Source organism: Octopus bimaculoides, chromosome 20, assembly GCF_046866305.1.
Source record: "Octopus bimaculoides isolate indiv1 chromosome 20, ASM4686630v1, whole genome shotgun sequence".
Taxonomy (NCBI): domain Eukaryota; kingdom Metazoa; phylum Mollusca; class Cephalopoda; order Octopoda; family Octopodidae; genus Octopus; species Octopus bimaculoides.
In genome coordinates this window covers 44,780,450-44,795,335 of record NC_142947.1, presented here as the reverse complement: position 1 = coordinate 44,795,335, position 14,886 = coordinate 44,780,450, and the positions used below count along the sequence as shown (strand labels likewise).

The 14,886-nt window shown below is 34.2% G+C and overlaps 2 protein-coding genes across 3 annotated transcripts in view; one reads left to right on the top strand and one right to left on the bottom strand.

Moving 5' to 3' along the window:
* LOC106882738 (uncharacterized) overlaps positions 1 to 10,528 on the bottom strand; it is a 13,302-nt gene extending 2,774 nt beyond the window's left edge. The window contains exons 1-5 of one of the 2 annotated variants that reach the window (XM_014933511.3): positions 10,255 to 10,528; positions 7,275 to 7,604; positions 6,207 to 6,521; positions 5,149 to 5,280; positions 2,930 to 3,637 (exon numbers count right to left, since the gene is read on the bottom strand). In XM_014933511.3, the coding sequence (XP_014788997.1) occupies positions 5,183 to 5,280; positions 6,207 to 6,521; positions 7,275 to 7,604; positions 10,255 to 10,378 (867 nt within the window). In that variant the 5' untranslated portion in view covers positions 10,379 to 10,528 and the 3' untranslated portion in view covers positions 2,930 to 3,637; positions 5,149 to 5,182. Of the gene's footprint in view, positions 1 to 2,929; positions 3,638 to 5,148; positions 5,281 to 6,206; positions 6,522 to 7,274; positions 7,605 to 10,254 lie in introns of those variants that run through there. The other variant, XM_089338495.1, reaches the window with a different exon arrangement.
* Positions 1 to 14,651, top strand: part of LOC106882739 (uncharacterized) — a 20,349-nt gene extending 5,698 nt beyond the window's left edge. The window contains exon 4 of the mRNA XM_089338496.1: positions 14,566 to 14,651. Coding sequence (XP_089194622.1) covers positions 14,566 to 14,636 — 71 coding nt within the window. The 3' untranslated portion in view covers positions 14,637 to 14,651. The remainder of the gene's footprint in view (positions 1 to 14,565) is intronic.
* Positions 14,652 to 14,886: the final 235 nt, after the last annotated feature.

The following is a 14,886-nucleotide window of genomic DNA, read 5'->3' as shown; positions in this document are numbered from 1 at the left end:
AGAACCAAGGTTCATGAACTCATCGATCAAAAATTAATTTGATTTTAATTTTTAATAAATTGATTTTCATTGAGTTTTTACTTGTAATTCTGGATTTTTATCCCTAATATTATATATAACAAATATATATATATTATTCATATTATTCAATATATATTTATTTATTTATTTATTTATGTGTTTCAGCCAAGTGGCTGCGGTCATGCTGGTATTCAAAAGAATTCCAACTCTGTTTTTATGTTTTATTTATATTCTTTTAATATTAATGTATGATATAGAATATATAGTAAATATAGTAAAATGAAATGAAATATTGATTGTCTTATTGAATAAATGAAATATTGAAAATTAAATATTAAATATTAAAGGACTAGTATACTTTCTTGCATATATATATATATATATATATATATATATATATATATATATATATATATATATATATATATATATATATATATAAATATATATATATATGTATATATATATATATATATATATATAAATATATATATATATGTATAAATATATATATATATGTATATATATATATATATATATATATATATATAAATATATATATATATATGTATATATATATATATAAATATATATATATATATATATATATATATATATATATATATATATATATATATATATATATATATATATATATATATATAAATATATATATATATATATATATAAATATATATATATATATATATATATATATAAATATATATATATATATATATATATAAATATATATATATATAAATATATATATATATAAATATATATATATATATATATATAAATATATATATATATATATATATATAAATATATATATATATATATATATATATATAAATATATATATATATATATATATATATATATATATATATATATATATATATATATATAAATATATATATATATATATATATATATATATAAATATATATATATATATATATATATATATATAAAGATATATATATATATATATATATATATATATATATATATATATATATATATATATATATATATATATATATATATATATATATATAAATATATATATATATATATATATATATATATATACATACATACGTACATACATACATACATACAAACACATACACACACGTATATATACATATACATATAAATATGTGTGTTCAAAAAGTATTCGGTATTGGTTTCTCCCACCCGAAACTGATGTGTCAACAGAACACATTAAGCAAAATTCGACGGCACAGCTCTACAGCATCCCAAAAAGTGATTTCCGCAAATGTTTCCAGCCGTGGCAGCAACGCTGACAGAAGTTTGTAGACTCCCAATGCAAATACTTTGAAGGAGATTAAATCAAAATGGTGATGTTTTTAGGTTTTAATATTAGCTGTTTTGTGGTCAAAGGTCGGATATTTTTTGACACACCATTATTTGTCTGTATATATTTGTTTGAGTATGTATATATATATATATATATATATATATATATATATATACATGCATACATGCATACATACATACATACACACACACACACACACACAACACACACACACACACACACACACACACACACACACACACACACACACACACACACACACATACACATATATATATATGTGTCTGAAAATAATTTACCTTTGTTTTAACGGTCATTTTTCACAGGAATTTTCAATTGGCCGGATAACGGAAGAGATGTTGGCGTGGGCTCCCACCCTGGCATCCGAAATTCGGAGTTTTATCATGGCTAATGAATAATTGTCATATATTTTTACAGATAAATTCCTCTATTTGTATAATATCGAGGTCTCCTTCTTTCTTTTGTTGTCCTTCCTATCAATATATATATATATATATATATATATATATATACATAGCTTTCTGTGAAAGTTAGAGGTTGGGAAACCAACTAAGAGATAGTACATATTCAATATACTGCTGGTAGTCTACTCAATTATTCATACCCAAATACTGGTTATTGCGTGACAACTCGCAATTGAGTGCCATATTTTAATATGTTGTACTTCTCTTACAACGTCATGTTTGCTCCTATTCTTTTTCTGCCCTTTTCAATAATGACAAATACACCGTACCTATTGTTAACTGTTTATTACATGTATTGGCCCGCCTAACCACTTAGACCCTCCGAAGAAACCTAGAGGCACAGTCATCATCCAAACTTTATCCGCCCATCTCTACAGAACACTGAAAAGATGGAAATGGCATGGAAGATTTCGCTGCCTCTTGGCAGAAACGGCCGTAAGAAACTGACTTTTTGCTCTTTTCTGTAATATTAATACATGTGTGTCTAACACATAGTTACTACATGTGCATGTGTTCTTCTAATACTTTCTAATGCTTTAGAATAAATAGACACACTGGAATGTCTACCGGATCCTCTCCATTTTCTTATTTGCCGTATATATATATATATATATATATATATATATATATATATATATATATATATATAAGATAGAATGAGATAACAAACCCAAGGCTGTGAGGAGCTTTCAGGACATTTATAATGAAATAGTCCTACAGCTGTTTCCGGGATATTATGGATAGGAAAGGGAAAATCAAACTGATGTTACAATTGTTTTGTAAATGGTTGATATCCATTATTCTATATCTCATTTATTGTTATGTAATACATGCCACAATATATGGGAATCTGTGATAATAATCTTATAATCATTACCTTTTCTCAGTTGTCATGATTTAAAGGTACCATGGACCAAACGAATGTTTTGGGCTGAGTTCATTTGTTAATATACTGAACATGTAAAATTTCGACTTGATATTCACTGTAAGTTTTAAAACAATTAATCATGTCTGTGTGTGCGTGTGTGTATATGATAGACAGACAGACAGAAAAAAACAATTAATCCCATTAAAGCAAAGTTCCAGTTTTTGTTTTATTTAAATAGCGATTGAATACAAGTTCTCTTGTAGTTAGCAGAAAAAAAAACTGAACAATCTGTGAAACATATCAGGACAATCTACTTCATGGTTCTGTATATGAAAATTATCTCTCCGCAAACTGATCGTTTATACAAATGACGTTCGCTTTTGAATCGATTCAGTATAGAATACAACGGTGATTATAGGAATAGTTAATATTATTAAAACTAATGGTCAAGCGTAAATTTAAAGAACTTGCCCTCTGTAGCCATCTTCCTTAAGTAAATCTCCAAAAGACAGACTGATTTTCAACTGCATTTATTTATATTATATACGGATTCTTACATATTGAATATATTTCATATAAGAATAACGTTTAACCTTTAAATCAAAATAGTTTTGATGTAGTTCCTAAATAATTTTACTTCTAACCCTTTTCTTAATTAAACAAATGATTGCTTTAAACTTATGAAACTGTAAATATATTCAGATTTGATTTTGTGTATATATTACAGTAAATTAAATGTGTGATTGTTAATAGTGTTAGTTTTACTACAGTTACTGACTTACATAAATTAAAATTAAGAAGTAAGATTAGTAATAAAAAATTAATATAGATCTTGTAGAATCTTGTACTGGAGATGGACCATGGATAAATCGTTGGTCGATACTAAATTCAGTTAACATAAAACGGAATCTATAAATAAATGTATAAATAGATAGATAAATAAACGGATAAGTAAATAAATAAATGGGGGAATCCTTTGAATGGAGGTTTGGGCAACTTTCGATGGTGTCTCTCAGACTAGTGGTGTCGGTAGGTGGAACCTAAATCTAAGAGGGACAAACATCAAAGAACAGAATGATAAAAGAAAACTCACTGAAGAACACACCAACAGGGGAAGTAACCAACCTTTCGACTGGGACGAGACTCGGGTTTGAGAGAAATACCACCAAAGAATATATAAATATACAGAGGCATATTGATATGTGTTTAGTGTCAATGTAAAACTAGGCCCACGAGGGTATTTTGTGTTGCTGAGGATGAGTATAGGCTTCTAGTGAGTTTGGGAGAACTGAAAGACTTGATCGAAGAGCTTTTGAATAAACTGGTGCAATATGGGTAACCAATCGTTCTTTGGTTCTTCCCAAGTAAGAACAAGTTCCAACAAAACCAAAAAGCAAACCAGATGTTCGGGAGATGGGTAGGTTCAGTCCCCAATGTTGTATTCGCGGTATTGTCTCTGGTGGTCGTAGTGAGGTGAGGGATGAGGATTATATCTTGAAAATTTACTCTTTCCCTCTGGACCCCAGAATCAATGCCACCACCTACATCGGCTTGTTGGTCACTTTTAAACCCTCGGCGGGTGGATTGCCCAAGAAAAACGCGGCATGTGTTTTTGGCATGACTGAATTCTCGTCAACATGGTTCTTGTGTCACAGCAGTTGTTGGTCGGGAATATTCATAAATACGTGACCACCCACCAGGACTAATACATCTGGAGAGTTGTTGAGAGAGAAAGACAGGGAAGAGAAGATATGGAGAGATATGGAAGAAGAAAAAGGGTGAGAAGGAGAGAGACGGAGAGAAGGAAGAAAGAATGAGAAATAAGAAGAGAGGGGAACAGAGAAGACGATAGAGAAAGAGAGCGAGAGAGACAGAGAGTGATAGAGAGAGGGAGACAGTGGAAGAGAGAAGGGAGAAAGACAGAGGGGGAAAAGGAGGAAGAAGGGAGTGAGAGAGAGAGGGACTTATTGGTTGTTTCTTATTATCACAGACACGTTGAAGGCTGCCATTTTGTATGTGATGTGTAAAACAAAGGGAAACCGCTTGATCCTTGGAAACAGTCTTTTCTGTGGATTTAACGAGGCCATCATCCAGGCAGAGAGTGGTGTTTTTGTATAACTAGTTTATTTGATATATTAAACGGCCGATGTCTGTGGCTGGCCGGCAACGTATTTTTCTGCATTATAATTTATCCTTATAGCATTATCACGCGTTTGAGAAATAAATTTATTTCTGTATCTTATATATATATATATATATATATATATATATATATATATATATTTACATATACAGAGAGAGAGAGAGAGAGAGAAGGAGGGTGCGGACCGATAAACTGATAAGGAGGAGGAGAAAGAAAATGCTGGAGAAGAAAGAAAAGAAGGAGAAACAAAACGAAAAAGAAATTTATCTTTACAAACCTTCATTGTTAACTTTGTGCAAAACGAGTTGATGCTAGCAAGAAATTGAAACAGTCAGAAGTAGAAGAATGAGATTAACAACCAAAACCCATTTGCGGTACTGTAGACCGGCTGAAGCATCAACAGATTCCTCTGTAAGATAAAATATAGATGAGTTAGGGAAAATATTTATGAATATATTCTTTTTATCTATATATGTACTTATATGCGTAGATGTATATATGTCCACTATATTTAATTTATTTAATATATTAGTTTAAAATAGCAGTCTGCTGACGTCCAGCATTCTGTGATTTCAAACGTAACGAGAAACTCTATTCTGTTACGCAAACTAAGAAACCACGTGTTACTTTCAAACTGCTCCCATTGGCTAGAAATATTTACTAAGAGCAATTACGTCAGATGAGCTACATATACAAGAATAAGTGGTTCGTTTCAATCATATATGTGACCCAATTGCTGCTGCCGTTTCAGACAAAGAGTTTTATAAATGCATTCAATATTTAACCACTCAACCATAAACATCTTAAGAATGTAACAATGTTTTCTGTCAGCAAAGAGACAAACTGCACGTAACACAACACGTAGCCTATAACAATCGTCTCCATATATTGAGAGAAAAATAAATAAATTGTTGTTGTTGTTGGCACTCCGTCGCTTACGACGTCGAGGGTTCCAGTTGATCCGGTCAACGGAACAGCCTGCTCGTGAAATTAACGTGCAAGTGGCTGAGCACTCCAAAGTCACACGTGTACCCTTAACGTAGTTTTCGGGGATATTCAGCGTGACACAGTGTGACAAAGTTGACCCTTTGAATTACAGGCACAACAGAAACAGGAAGTAAGAGTGAGAGAAAGTTGTGGTGGAAGAGTACAGCAGGGTTCGCCACCATCCCCTGCCAGAGCCTCGTGGAGCTTTAGGTGTTTTCGCTCAATAAACACTCACAATGCCCGGTTTGGGAATCGAAACCGCGATCCGCTGCCCTAACCGCTGGGCCATTGCGCCTCCACAAATGAATAAATACAGTGGGCAATAGAACATAAAAAATATTTGCTTACTTGGCATAGGCGGGTTGACGTCATTAGTACGTGTCTGGTTAAATACTGTACAAGAAATAATTGAAGGGGACGCAAAGCTATCAAATCGCACAGCGTATTTATAGGATGAAGTTACTTCAGTATAACATTTGTCAGAACCCCAAACTTTCACTCTGTCTTCATTCACAACTTCCTTTCTACTGTTTGTTACTGTCCACTGAAAGACGATTTCCTCAGGAAAAGGCAATGCAGCATATGCAGTGCATTTGAATGTAGCTGTCCTGCTCATTCGAAAGTCATTCTCGGCAAGTGCCAGGCTCTTAATAGAAGATTTCACTGAAAATAAAATAAACGTTAGAAGAATAATTACACAATAACATATTCGCTGGATGCATTGATACAAACTTATAGTGTTGATACAAATTTTAAATGAAGAACATCTCTGAAACTTAAAGATGCTATTTTCAAAGGGTTTCACTCTCTTGTTTTATAAAGAATTGCTAGAGCAGGGTAGAGCACAGTTTACATGGCGACAATACCTACATAAAGACGTATGTATACATACATACATATAAATACATACACGCAAATACACACACATATAAGTATGGATGCATGGATGTATGTGTGCAGTATAGTGTAGGATGAAAAACTAAAGTCGACTGCGGCGGAATTTGAACTCAGAACGAAGACGGACGAAATACCGCTAAGCATTTTATCCGACACGCTAACGACTCTGTTAGATTGCCACCTTATTATTATTATTATTAGTATTAGTATTATTAATAATACTAATAATAATAATAATAATAAATTTTGTGAAGTTTAAGTTATAATCCTTTCTACTGGAAGAACGAAGCCTCAAATTTGGGAGTGGGGATTACATCGACCCCAGTGCGTAACTGGTACTTATTTAATTGACCCTCGAAAGGGTGAAAGGCAAAGTCAACCTCGGCGGAATTTGAACTCAGAACGTAGCAGCAGACGCATTTCACCCGGTGTCCTAACGGTTCTGCCAGCTCGTCGTCTTAGTTCGAAAAACTAATAATGTTGAATAGTGAAAACTAATGACGTGGATGATGTACTGACCTTTCAGAAGCTCTGGATTGGAAATATCTGTGTCTGATAAAAGACATCTGTATGATGCCACATCCTTGCAAGTGAGGTTCCATTTTTTACAACTAACCATACCAGAATTTAATGGAGATCGGGTTAAAGTACATCTGAAATCTTTCTCGTTCTTTGTAGTTTCAAAGCGCTCAGATATTTGGTTGTATTGCATCTCTACAACGGAATTGTTGTTTTGCATAAGGCGGAACGAAATGAAATTCGTCGTTGCGTATGAACATAAAATGTTCATTGCATTTGGTGCTCCAATAGTGAAACCATCAGCAGGTGAGAAGCCGATCATTTGAATAGCTATAAAGGAAAAAATGGAAGAGGGAAGATTTATTAAAATTTGGAGAAAAATTGCAGTCGGTGTAGAACAAAGCAAAGAGAATGAATAAGGAATAAACCGGAAGTACAGACGACAGAAAAAAATCAGTATAGTTGGAGAAAAAGAAACGGTATAAGAGAAAGAAGAAGAGGGGAAAAAGAAGGATTAAAAAAGAGAAAAGAAGAAAGAGGGTGATGGAAAAGAAGAACGAAAAGAAAATTTAATCATAGCATAACAAACGAGAAAAAATTTTGTTTGAATTTCTGAGACCAAGAATTACCATTATTTTATACATATTTGAACTAACGTCCTCTTCATCTTGCTTGTTATAGTCACAATATTTCGGCTGTTGTATTGTCCGGTCATCTTCAGGTACCTCACCTATTAAGTAATGTTTCCAAAACCTGGTAACGTACCCTTTATTTAGTCCATGGGGTTAGATCATCCTCGCTCTGTTCTCCACCTGAATCAGCGATTTTCTATTTATTAATTAGTCTCTTTATTAATTTTGATGCTTTTTGAAATGTTTTACCCAAAGACGTTGCGTGAGATTGACTAACTCAGGAATTGAACTCATACCCACTAGCTATAATACTACACTTTACTGTTACTGCCTCTTTTCATTATTTCATTGTACTGTGGATCAATGAGAAAGAGGATGTGGTCGTGCTGTTATTGTATTTATTTCCTTGATCTTTGTTTTACATGAAAGACTGCCATAAGGCGTTCATCGCTATGCTAAGCCTACTGAGAAGCTTATGTAAACTCTGAATATGTACTGATTATTTTCTGTCGTCTGTACTTCTTGTTTGCTCCCAATTCATTCTCCTTGCTTTGTTCTACACCGATTGATATCTTCCATCTTCCTGCATAAAATGATCAACCATTCCTCATCTTTCGGACTAACAAACCAGCAGTGCATTCTAATGGCGTTGAACATCGTCTTCATATTCACAGAAACAAATGCCAAGTTACGAATAGAAACGTTAAGCCTACCAACTACCCGAATATTGCTAATTCTGGGACGGTGACCTAAAGAAATATTTAAAAAATCGTCATTTGTTTTCGAGGTTAGCTAAAGGTTGTAAGTAATTTATATTGATATTGAAAGAAGTAGTCTGCCGTCATGTTAGGATGGGCCATCATAAAGGCAATCAAAAAACCCCGACAAAATCGCTGAAATGTGAAAAACTTTGAGACCTGCAAATTTATTATTCCAGGTTCGCCATACCTGCATCCCCCCGAAGAACATACTTCACATTCCAGCATTGAATAAATGTGTGTGTATGTGAAAGTGAGTGGGTGTGTGAGTGTGTACGTATGTGTGAATGCGTATGTGTATGTATGAGTATGTGTGTGAGTGTTTGTGAGAATATGTGTATGTGTGTGTGTGTGTTTGTGTGTGTATTTGTGTGAGTGTGAGTGTGCATGAGTGTGTGCGTGTGTGTGTGTGTGCGTGTATATATGTGTGCGTGTGTAAGTGTGCGTGTGTATGAGTGTGTGTGAGTGTGTGGTCTGCCATCTGTGGGTGTCATACAATATGGTCAACGGTGTTGGATAAAACCCAGAAGTTTCCGCACATCACGATTCATTGACCCGGATGCAAATGCGTCTACCAACATTGTTTGTGTTGCTGTGGGATTAATGAAAGAGAAGAAACAAAAGACATATTGGGACATTCCATATTAGGGTCTATTATAGGATTCGCCAAATTTTTGAAGACCCCCCCCCCACCAAAAAAAAAACTTTAAGCCGAAACAAAAAGAGGAGTTGAAGTAGAGAAAATTGAAATTTTGGAAAAAATGTTTTTGATAAAATTGAAATCAATGATATTTGAAATATATAATTTTGAAAATGTTTCAGAAATATAGACCAAGGAAGGAGAGAGTTTTAGTAAGTTGGGAAATAGTAGAATGGGTGAAAAATTAAAATATTAAAACATTTTTATAATAATCATAATTTACGGTGTATAAAATATAAGAATCTCAAGAAAATAAATGAAGGAATAAGTGATGGGTATTCACAGTTCGAAGTTACAACACCGTGTCTTCAATACATTAACAGTCCAGAAATGACCTTTCCTCTTATTTTGTAACAGATTATTATAGAATAGAAAAAATATCTTTTAGTTCAGTTTTGCGTTATTACAGAAATATTACTGGCTGTCATCGATTATCAAATGCGTTCGATTTCTCAGATCTTTCGTTTCTTTGTTCATCATGTTACACAATCCGTAATGAAAGAAGAAGAAGAGGGTAAGTGATGGAAATTGAACCCCGCATCTCTCACTTACTGGGTGATAATATAACAATATATTAACCTGAAATGGGAATGACGTGTTTGTGGAGTCTTTAGAAGTATTTGTTCTGGGAATAGGGGAGAGGGATTCTGCCCTTTAAATTTAAGTCCTTTTGAGTTCAGATTTATCTTGTGCAGTAGATAAGTAATATACCAGTCCCGAACTGGATCGATTAGTCTCTACTTTCTTTCTGGAAGAAATCAGCCGAGTCACTTTTGAAGAGGGATCGACTGGACTAACATTAAGGACCCCAAGATTCAGTGTCCATCGTGAGGGGTGAAGAGAGAAAGAAGCTAAGAGTTGAGAAAATAAATTTATTGTGTTTTACTTACTGGCTGAAGTGTAAGGAGACAGCATCGGTATCATCATCATCATCGACATCAACAGTTTGGCTGGCAAACCTGAAGATCGCCAAGACGACCCTTCACCAACAGTAATATAACCACGAGACGTCATGTTTGATCCGAATAAAATATAAATGCTTGGCGATAGTTCTTCGTGACTAATTATATTATTAGTTAACGAAGTTAATTAACGGATATGTACAAATCCAGTATCGACTGGAGTATCGGAGTGAATGTTATAAATGGAGTGGTTCAATACGTAACAACTAACACAAAAAAAAAAACCGTAATTAAAATGTAATAAATACGTGAGATTTGGTTTTATTTCGAATTCTTTCATCTGAAACTGAACTCTTTTGTTTCCAAAAATTCCAGATTTAGAAAAGTATATAAATAAGTACAAATGTATAGACGGGTGTGATGGGAACAAAAGAGAAAGGAAGAAAAATATGAAGAAAACAGGTTTTTTTTCATACATTCATCTGACTGCCCTGGTTTGGTTTAACAGACAAATTAATAAAAGGGTCGAGTGTTTCGTGAGAAAAGATAATACATAGAAGAGAAAGACTAAGAACTAATGAGAGAGGAGGGGACTGAGTGACTGAAAGAGGGAATTTAAGTGGTTTAAGGGTGTGAGAGTGAGTGAGGTAGATAGATAGATAGATAGATAAATAAACAGATAGAGAGAGAGAGACCTATTAGGGCCGTATATTCTATGGATATATTCATAGAATATGCGTACGTATATGTATTTTGCTTCAGTGGTGTTTCGTTCTCATGCATACATTCATGTGTGTGTGCGCGCACACATACATACATACATACACACACGGCGCACACAACATATACACACGCAACGTCGACCAGCGACGGACAGTAGGAGCATATATATATATATATGTGTGAGTGTGTGTGTATGTGTATGTATGTGTGTGTGTGAGTGTGTATTGAAAACATACGACTCATCGTGGACCGGTTTTCTTGTGCATGAGACATGTTTCGTCTCATCAAGATCTTCTAACGGATCGAGAGACCCCGAGTAGCCAGTGACTGTACACGCAGAGACGCTAAAGTACATCAAGGACTTTACTTACCCCGGCACCGCATTGACTTTTATTAAGTCTTCTAATCTCCGAGTTGCCATGACATTGCCCGCACCATGAAGATAAAGGTGTACATTATTTTCTACTCTAGGCACAAGGCCCGAAATTTTGGGGAAGGGGTCCAGTCGATTAAATCGACCCCAGTACGCAACTGGTAGGTTATATATAGGTCGAGGTATATTTATATATAGATCGAGATGTAGGAAGAAAGTAAGTTTCAAGTAGTCCGTAATAAATATTAAAAAAACGACTTTCAGGGGAAATAGTGGTTTATTGAGACGGAAGGTTGCGGATTTTTTTGCTATCAAAATACGATAAGCTGAAAAAAAAATTCTTTTTATATTTCACGGTAGGCAACCAGGGTTGCCAGGTATGCAAATAAGAATACAAGAGTGAAGGAATTGAAGAGATCAGATCCGGGCAACACATGTTTCATAACGAACGGAACCTGGGAAGTGGTAAATATTCAAGCGAGGGTTATAGCGCAGGCTGCTCGTCAGTCAAAGGGTATTTTGATTAAATGAAAGTTTACATTGTCGGAAGGAGGTACATGACAGCACACGGCAGATTCGATCGAACCTACCGTGTGTTTTCATGTACCTCCTTGTGAATCTCCTACGTTAATACATGTGTCTCCTTGCGACAGTGTAAACTTTCATGTAATCAAAATTCCTTTCGCCTGATGATTAGCCTGCGATATACCCCTCACTTGGATATTTACCACTCTCAAAGTTCCGTTCGCTATGAAACATATGTAGCTCGGATCTACTCTAGTCTTTAACTCTTGTATGTACACACACACACATGCATGTATATAGGAAGACACCAACGTGCGTGAGTTGTGGTTTTTGTATATACGTTTTAAACATACATAATAAATCGTTTTGTAACTGTTTTAAACAGTTTGTTGTGATGACAGATAATTGCGTATGAATATTAATGTTAAAAGATTCGCAACTGCAAGGGAGATAATGCATGTGGTTGTTTTACGATCTAAGGGAGATAATATAATGCCGTCATTACATGTGCACTTTATGAGTCACATGACGATATAATTCAATACATTCATAAAGATGTTTTACACTTGATTTCTTTAACTTCATTCAAGAAAAGATATCCAACATGGAATCTCTCTCTCTCTCTCTCTCTCTCTCTCTCTCTCTCTCTCTCTCTCTATATATATATATATATATATATATATATATATATATATGTCTGTCTGTCTGTCTGTCTGTGGAGTATATACACATTTATATAAGTGTACATATATGTATATATATATATTCATATACAGAATGCGGTAAATAAACTGTTGTCTAAATTACGCAAACATTGACACCTCGTTTCAACAAATATATTTACCAAAATTACACAAGCCGAGGTCGACTTTGCCTTTCATACTTTCGGGATCGATAAATTAAGTACCAGTTAAACACTGGGGTCAATGTGATCGACGCTTATCCTCCCCTAAAATTGCTGTCCTTGTGGCAAAATTTGAAACAATTATCATTATTATTATTATTATTATTATTATTATTATTATTATTATTATTATTATTATGAAGGCTGTAACTTTCATAGCAATACCCCAGCATGGTTCTAGGAAAGTTTGCCACAAACGTATTTGCCGCAAGACAATTCGCCTCAGGAGTTTTAGACGTAGCAAACTTTTCGGATATGCCCCAGCATGGCCGATTTCCAATAATCGAACGAAAGCGAAAATACAAGTAAATTTTTGATCACAGAGTATACTCCCTTCAGCATTCACTACAAACATTTTTATATAGCAATTATATAAAGAGAAGCAACTCAATGAAAGACAAATTTTTTTGCTTAGAACATGTGTCCTCCCTTTGTTTCTGCTGCTGTAAACGGTCCATATTTAAATTTTCCAACGTCTCACACAAAACCCATTAGTTTTAAAACTGAAACATACAGCCCTTACCCATGTGAAGCTTTATTTCTTCGCAAATTAACTAATTTGCCACATAAATCCCATTAGAAACAATGACACCGACCACAAGCGAACCGGCAGAATCGTTAGCAGGCCGGGCAACATGTCTAACATGTTTTGCGTTCTAGTCTCGTTTCTCGTTTTTCTTTATATATATATATATATATATATATATATATATATATATATATATATATATATATATATATATATATATATCTTGGGAGAAGTGAGAGGGATATCAGAGAAGGAATTGCTAAAAATGAATCCAGCAAACATAAAATCCTGCTCGCCAAAAGCGTGAAGTTTTTTTTTCCAGAATTGTGAGCTGAAAAAGGATCTGGCGAAAACCTTAGTATGGAGTGTGCTCCTGTATGACTGAGAAACATGGACCACCAAGAAAGCAGATTCTCGGATACTGGAGAGTATTGAAATGTAGTTCTGGGGACAAATGAAGAAGAAATGCTGGACGGATCATGGAATCAAAGAAGATGTGCTTCGGAGAGTTGGAGAGAAGCGATGCTTGAGGAATCCAATCTGGAGAGAGAATGCAAGATGGATAAAACATATGAGATCAGAGGGGCTTTTGTGCACAGGTGAAAGAGGGGAGAATACTGGGGCGGAGACAGAGAGGGAGAGGAAGAAGGATGATGGTGGGTGGTATAAAGAAGAGGAAGTTATACCATTATACCCCTCAATGATGACAATAGCACAGGTCAGAGAGTGTAGAAGAAAGTTCACATGCATAGGACGTGTCAAAGGGAAGACCGCTTAAGACTAGACATGGAAAACTTATTTTTGTCTGATGAGAAATGCACCATATGAACTATATGCATCATACGTGCACCTATGCTGGAAACAGCTGTAAGGTACTATCTACGATATACTCTTCTATCCTCATAACTCTGTACAGTTGTGCTTAAATTATAAATTCCATGCTCTAAGCTGATCCTAATTGTATACCTGTTCATTTTTCCTTTTTTTCTTTATACACACATATATATATGTCCATGTTATCTATATCCTTAATTGACACCGGGTTACTCATTGACACCGGGTGTTATCATCTTAATCATTCATTACATGCAAAAATAATGTATTACTAATCAACTGCATATCGTTACAAACACACACATACAAAAAAAAAAAGACATATACGGGTGGGGATGCAAAAGTAGGTATACAGCTGAGAAAAATAAAACAGGTGCAATACTCATTTATTTTAATTCTTTTGTATTCTAGGCACAAGGCCCAAAACTTTTGGGGGAGAGGGCCAGTCGATTACATCGACCCAGTACGCAACTGGTACTTAATTTATCGACCCTGAAAAGATGTAAGGCAAAGTCGACCTCAGCGGAATTTGAACTCAGAACGTAAAGACAGACGAAATAAGCATTTATTTCGTGCTAACTTTTCTGGCCGCTCGTCACCTTACTCATTTATTTTTATCAAACGACACCAAAAGTTATGATAAAGGTATTATTACGATTATATTAGGTTAGCTAATTTAATTTTAATAAATTAGGCCTTTTGACATTAATGTAAAACTTACTGTGTACCTGT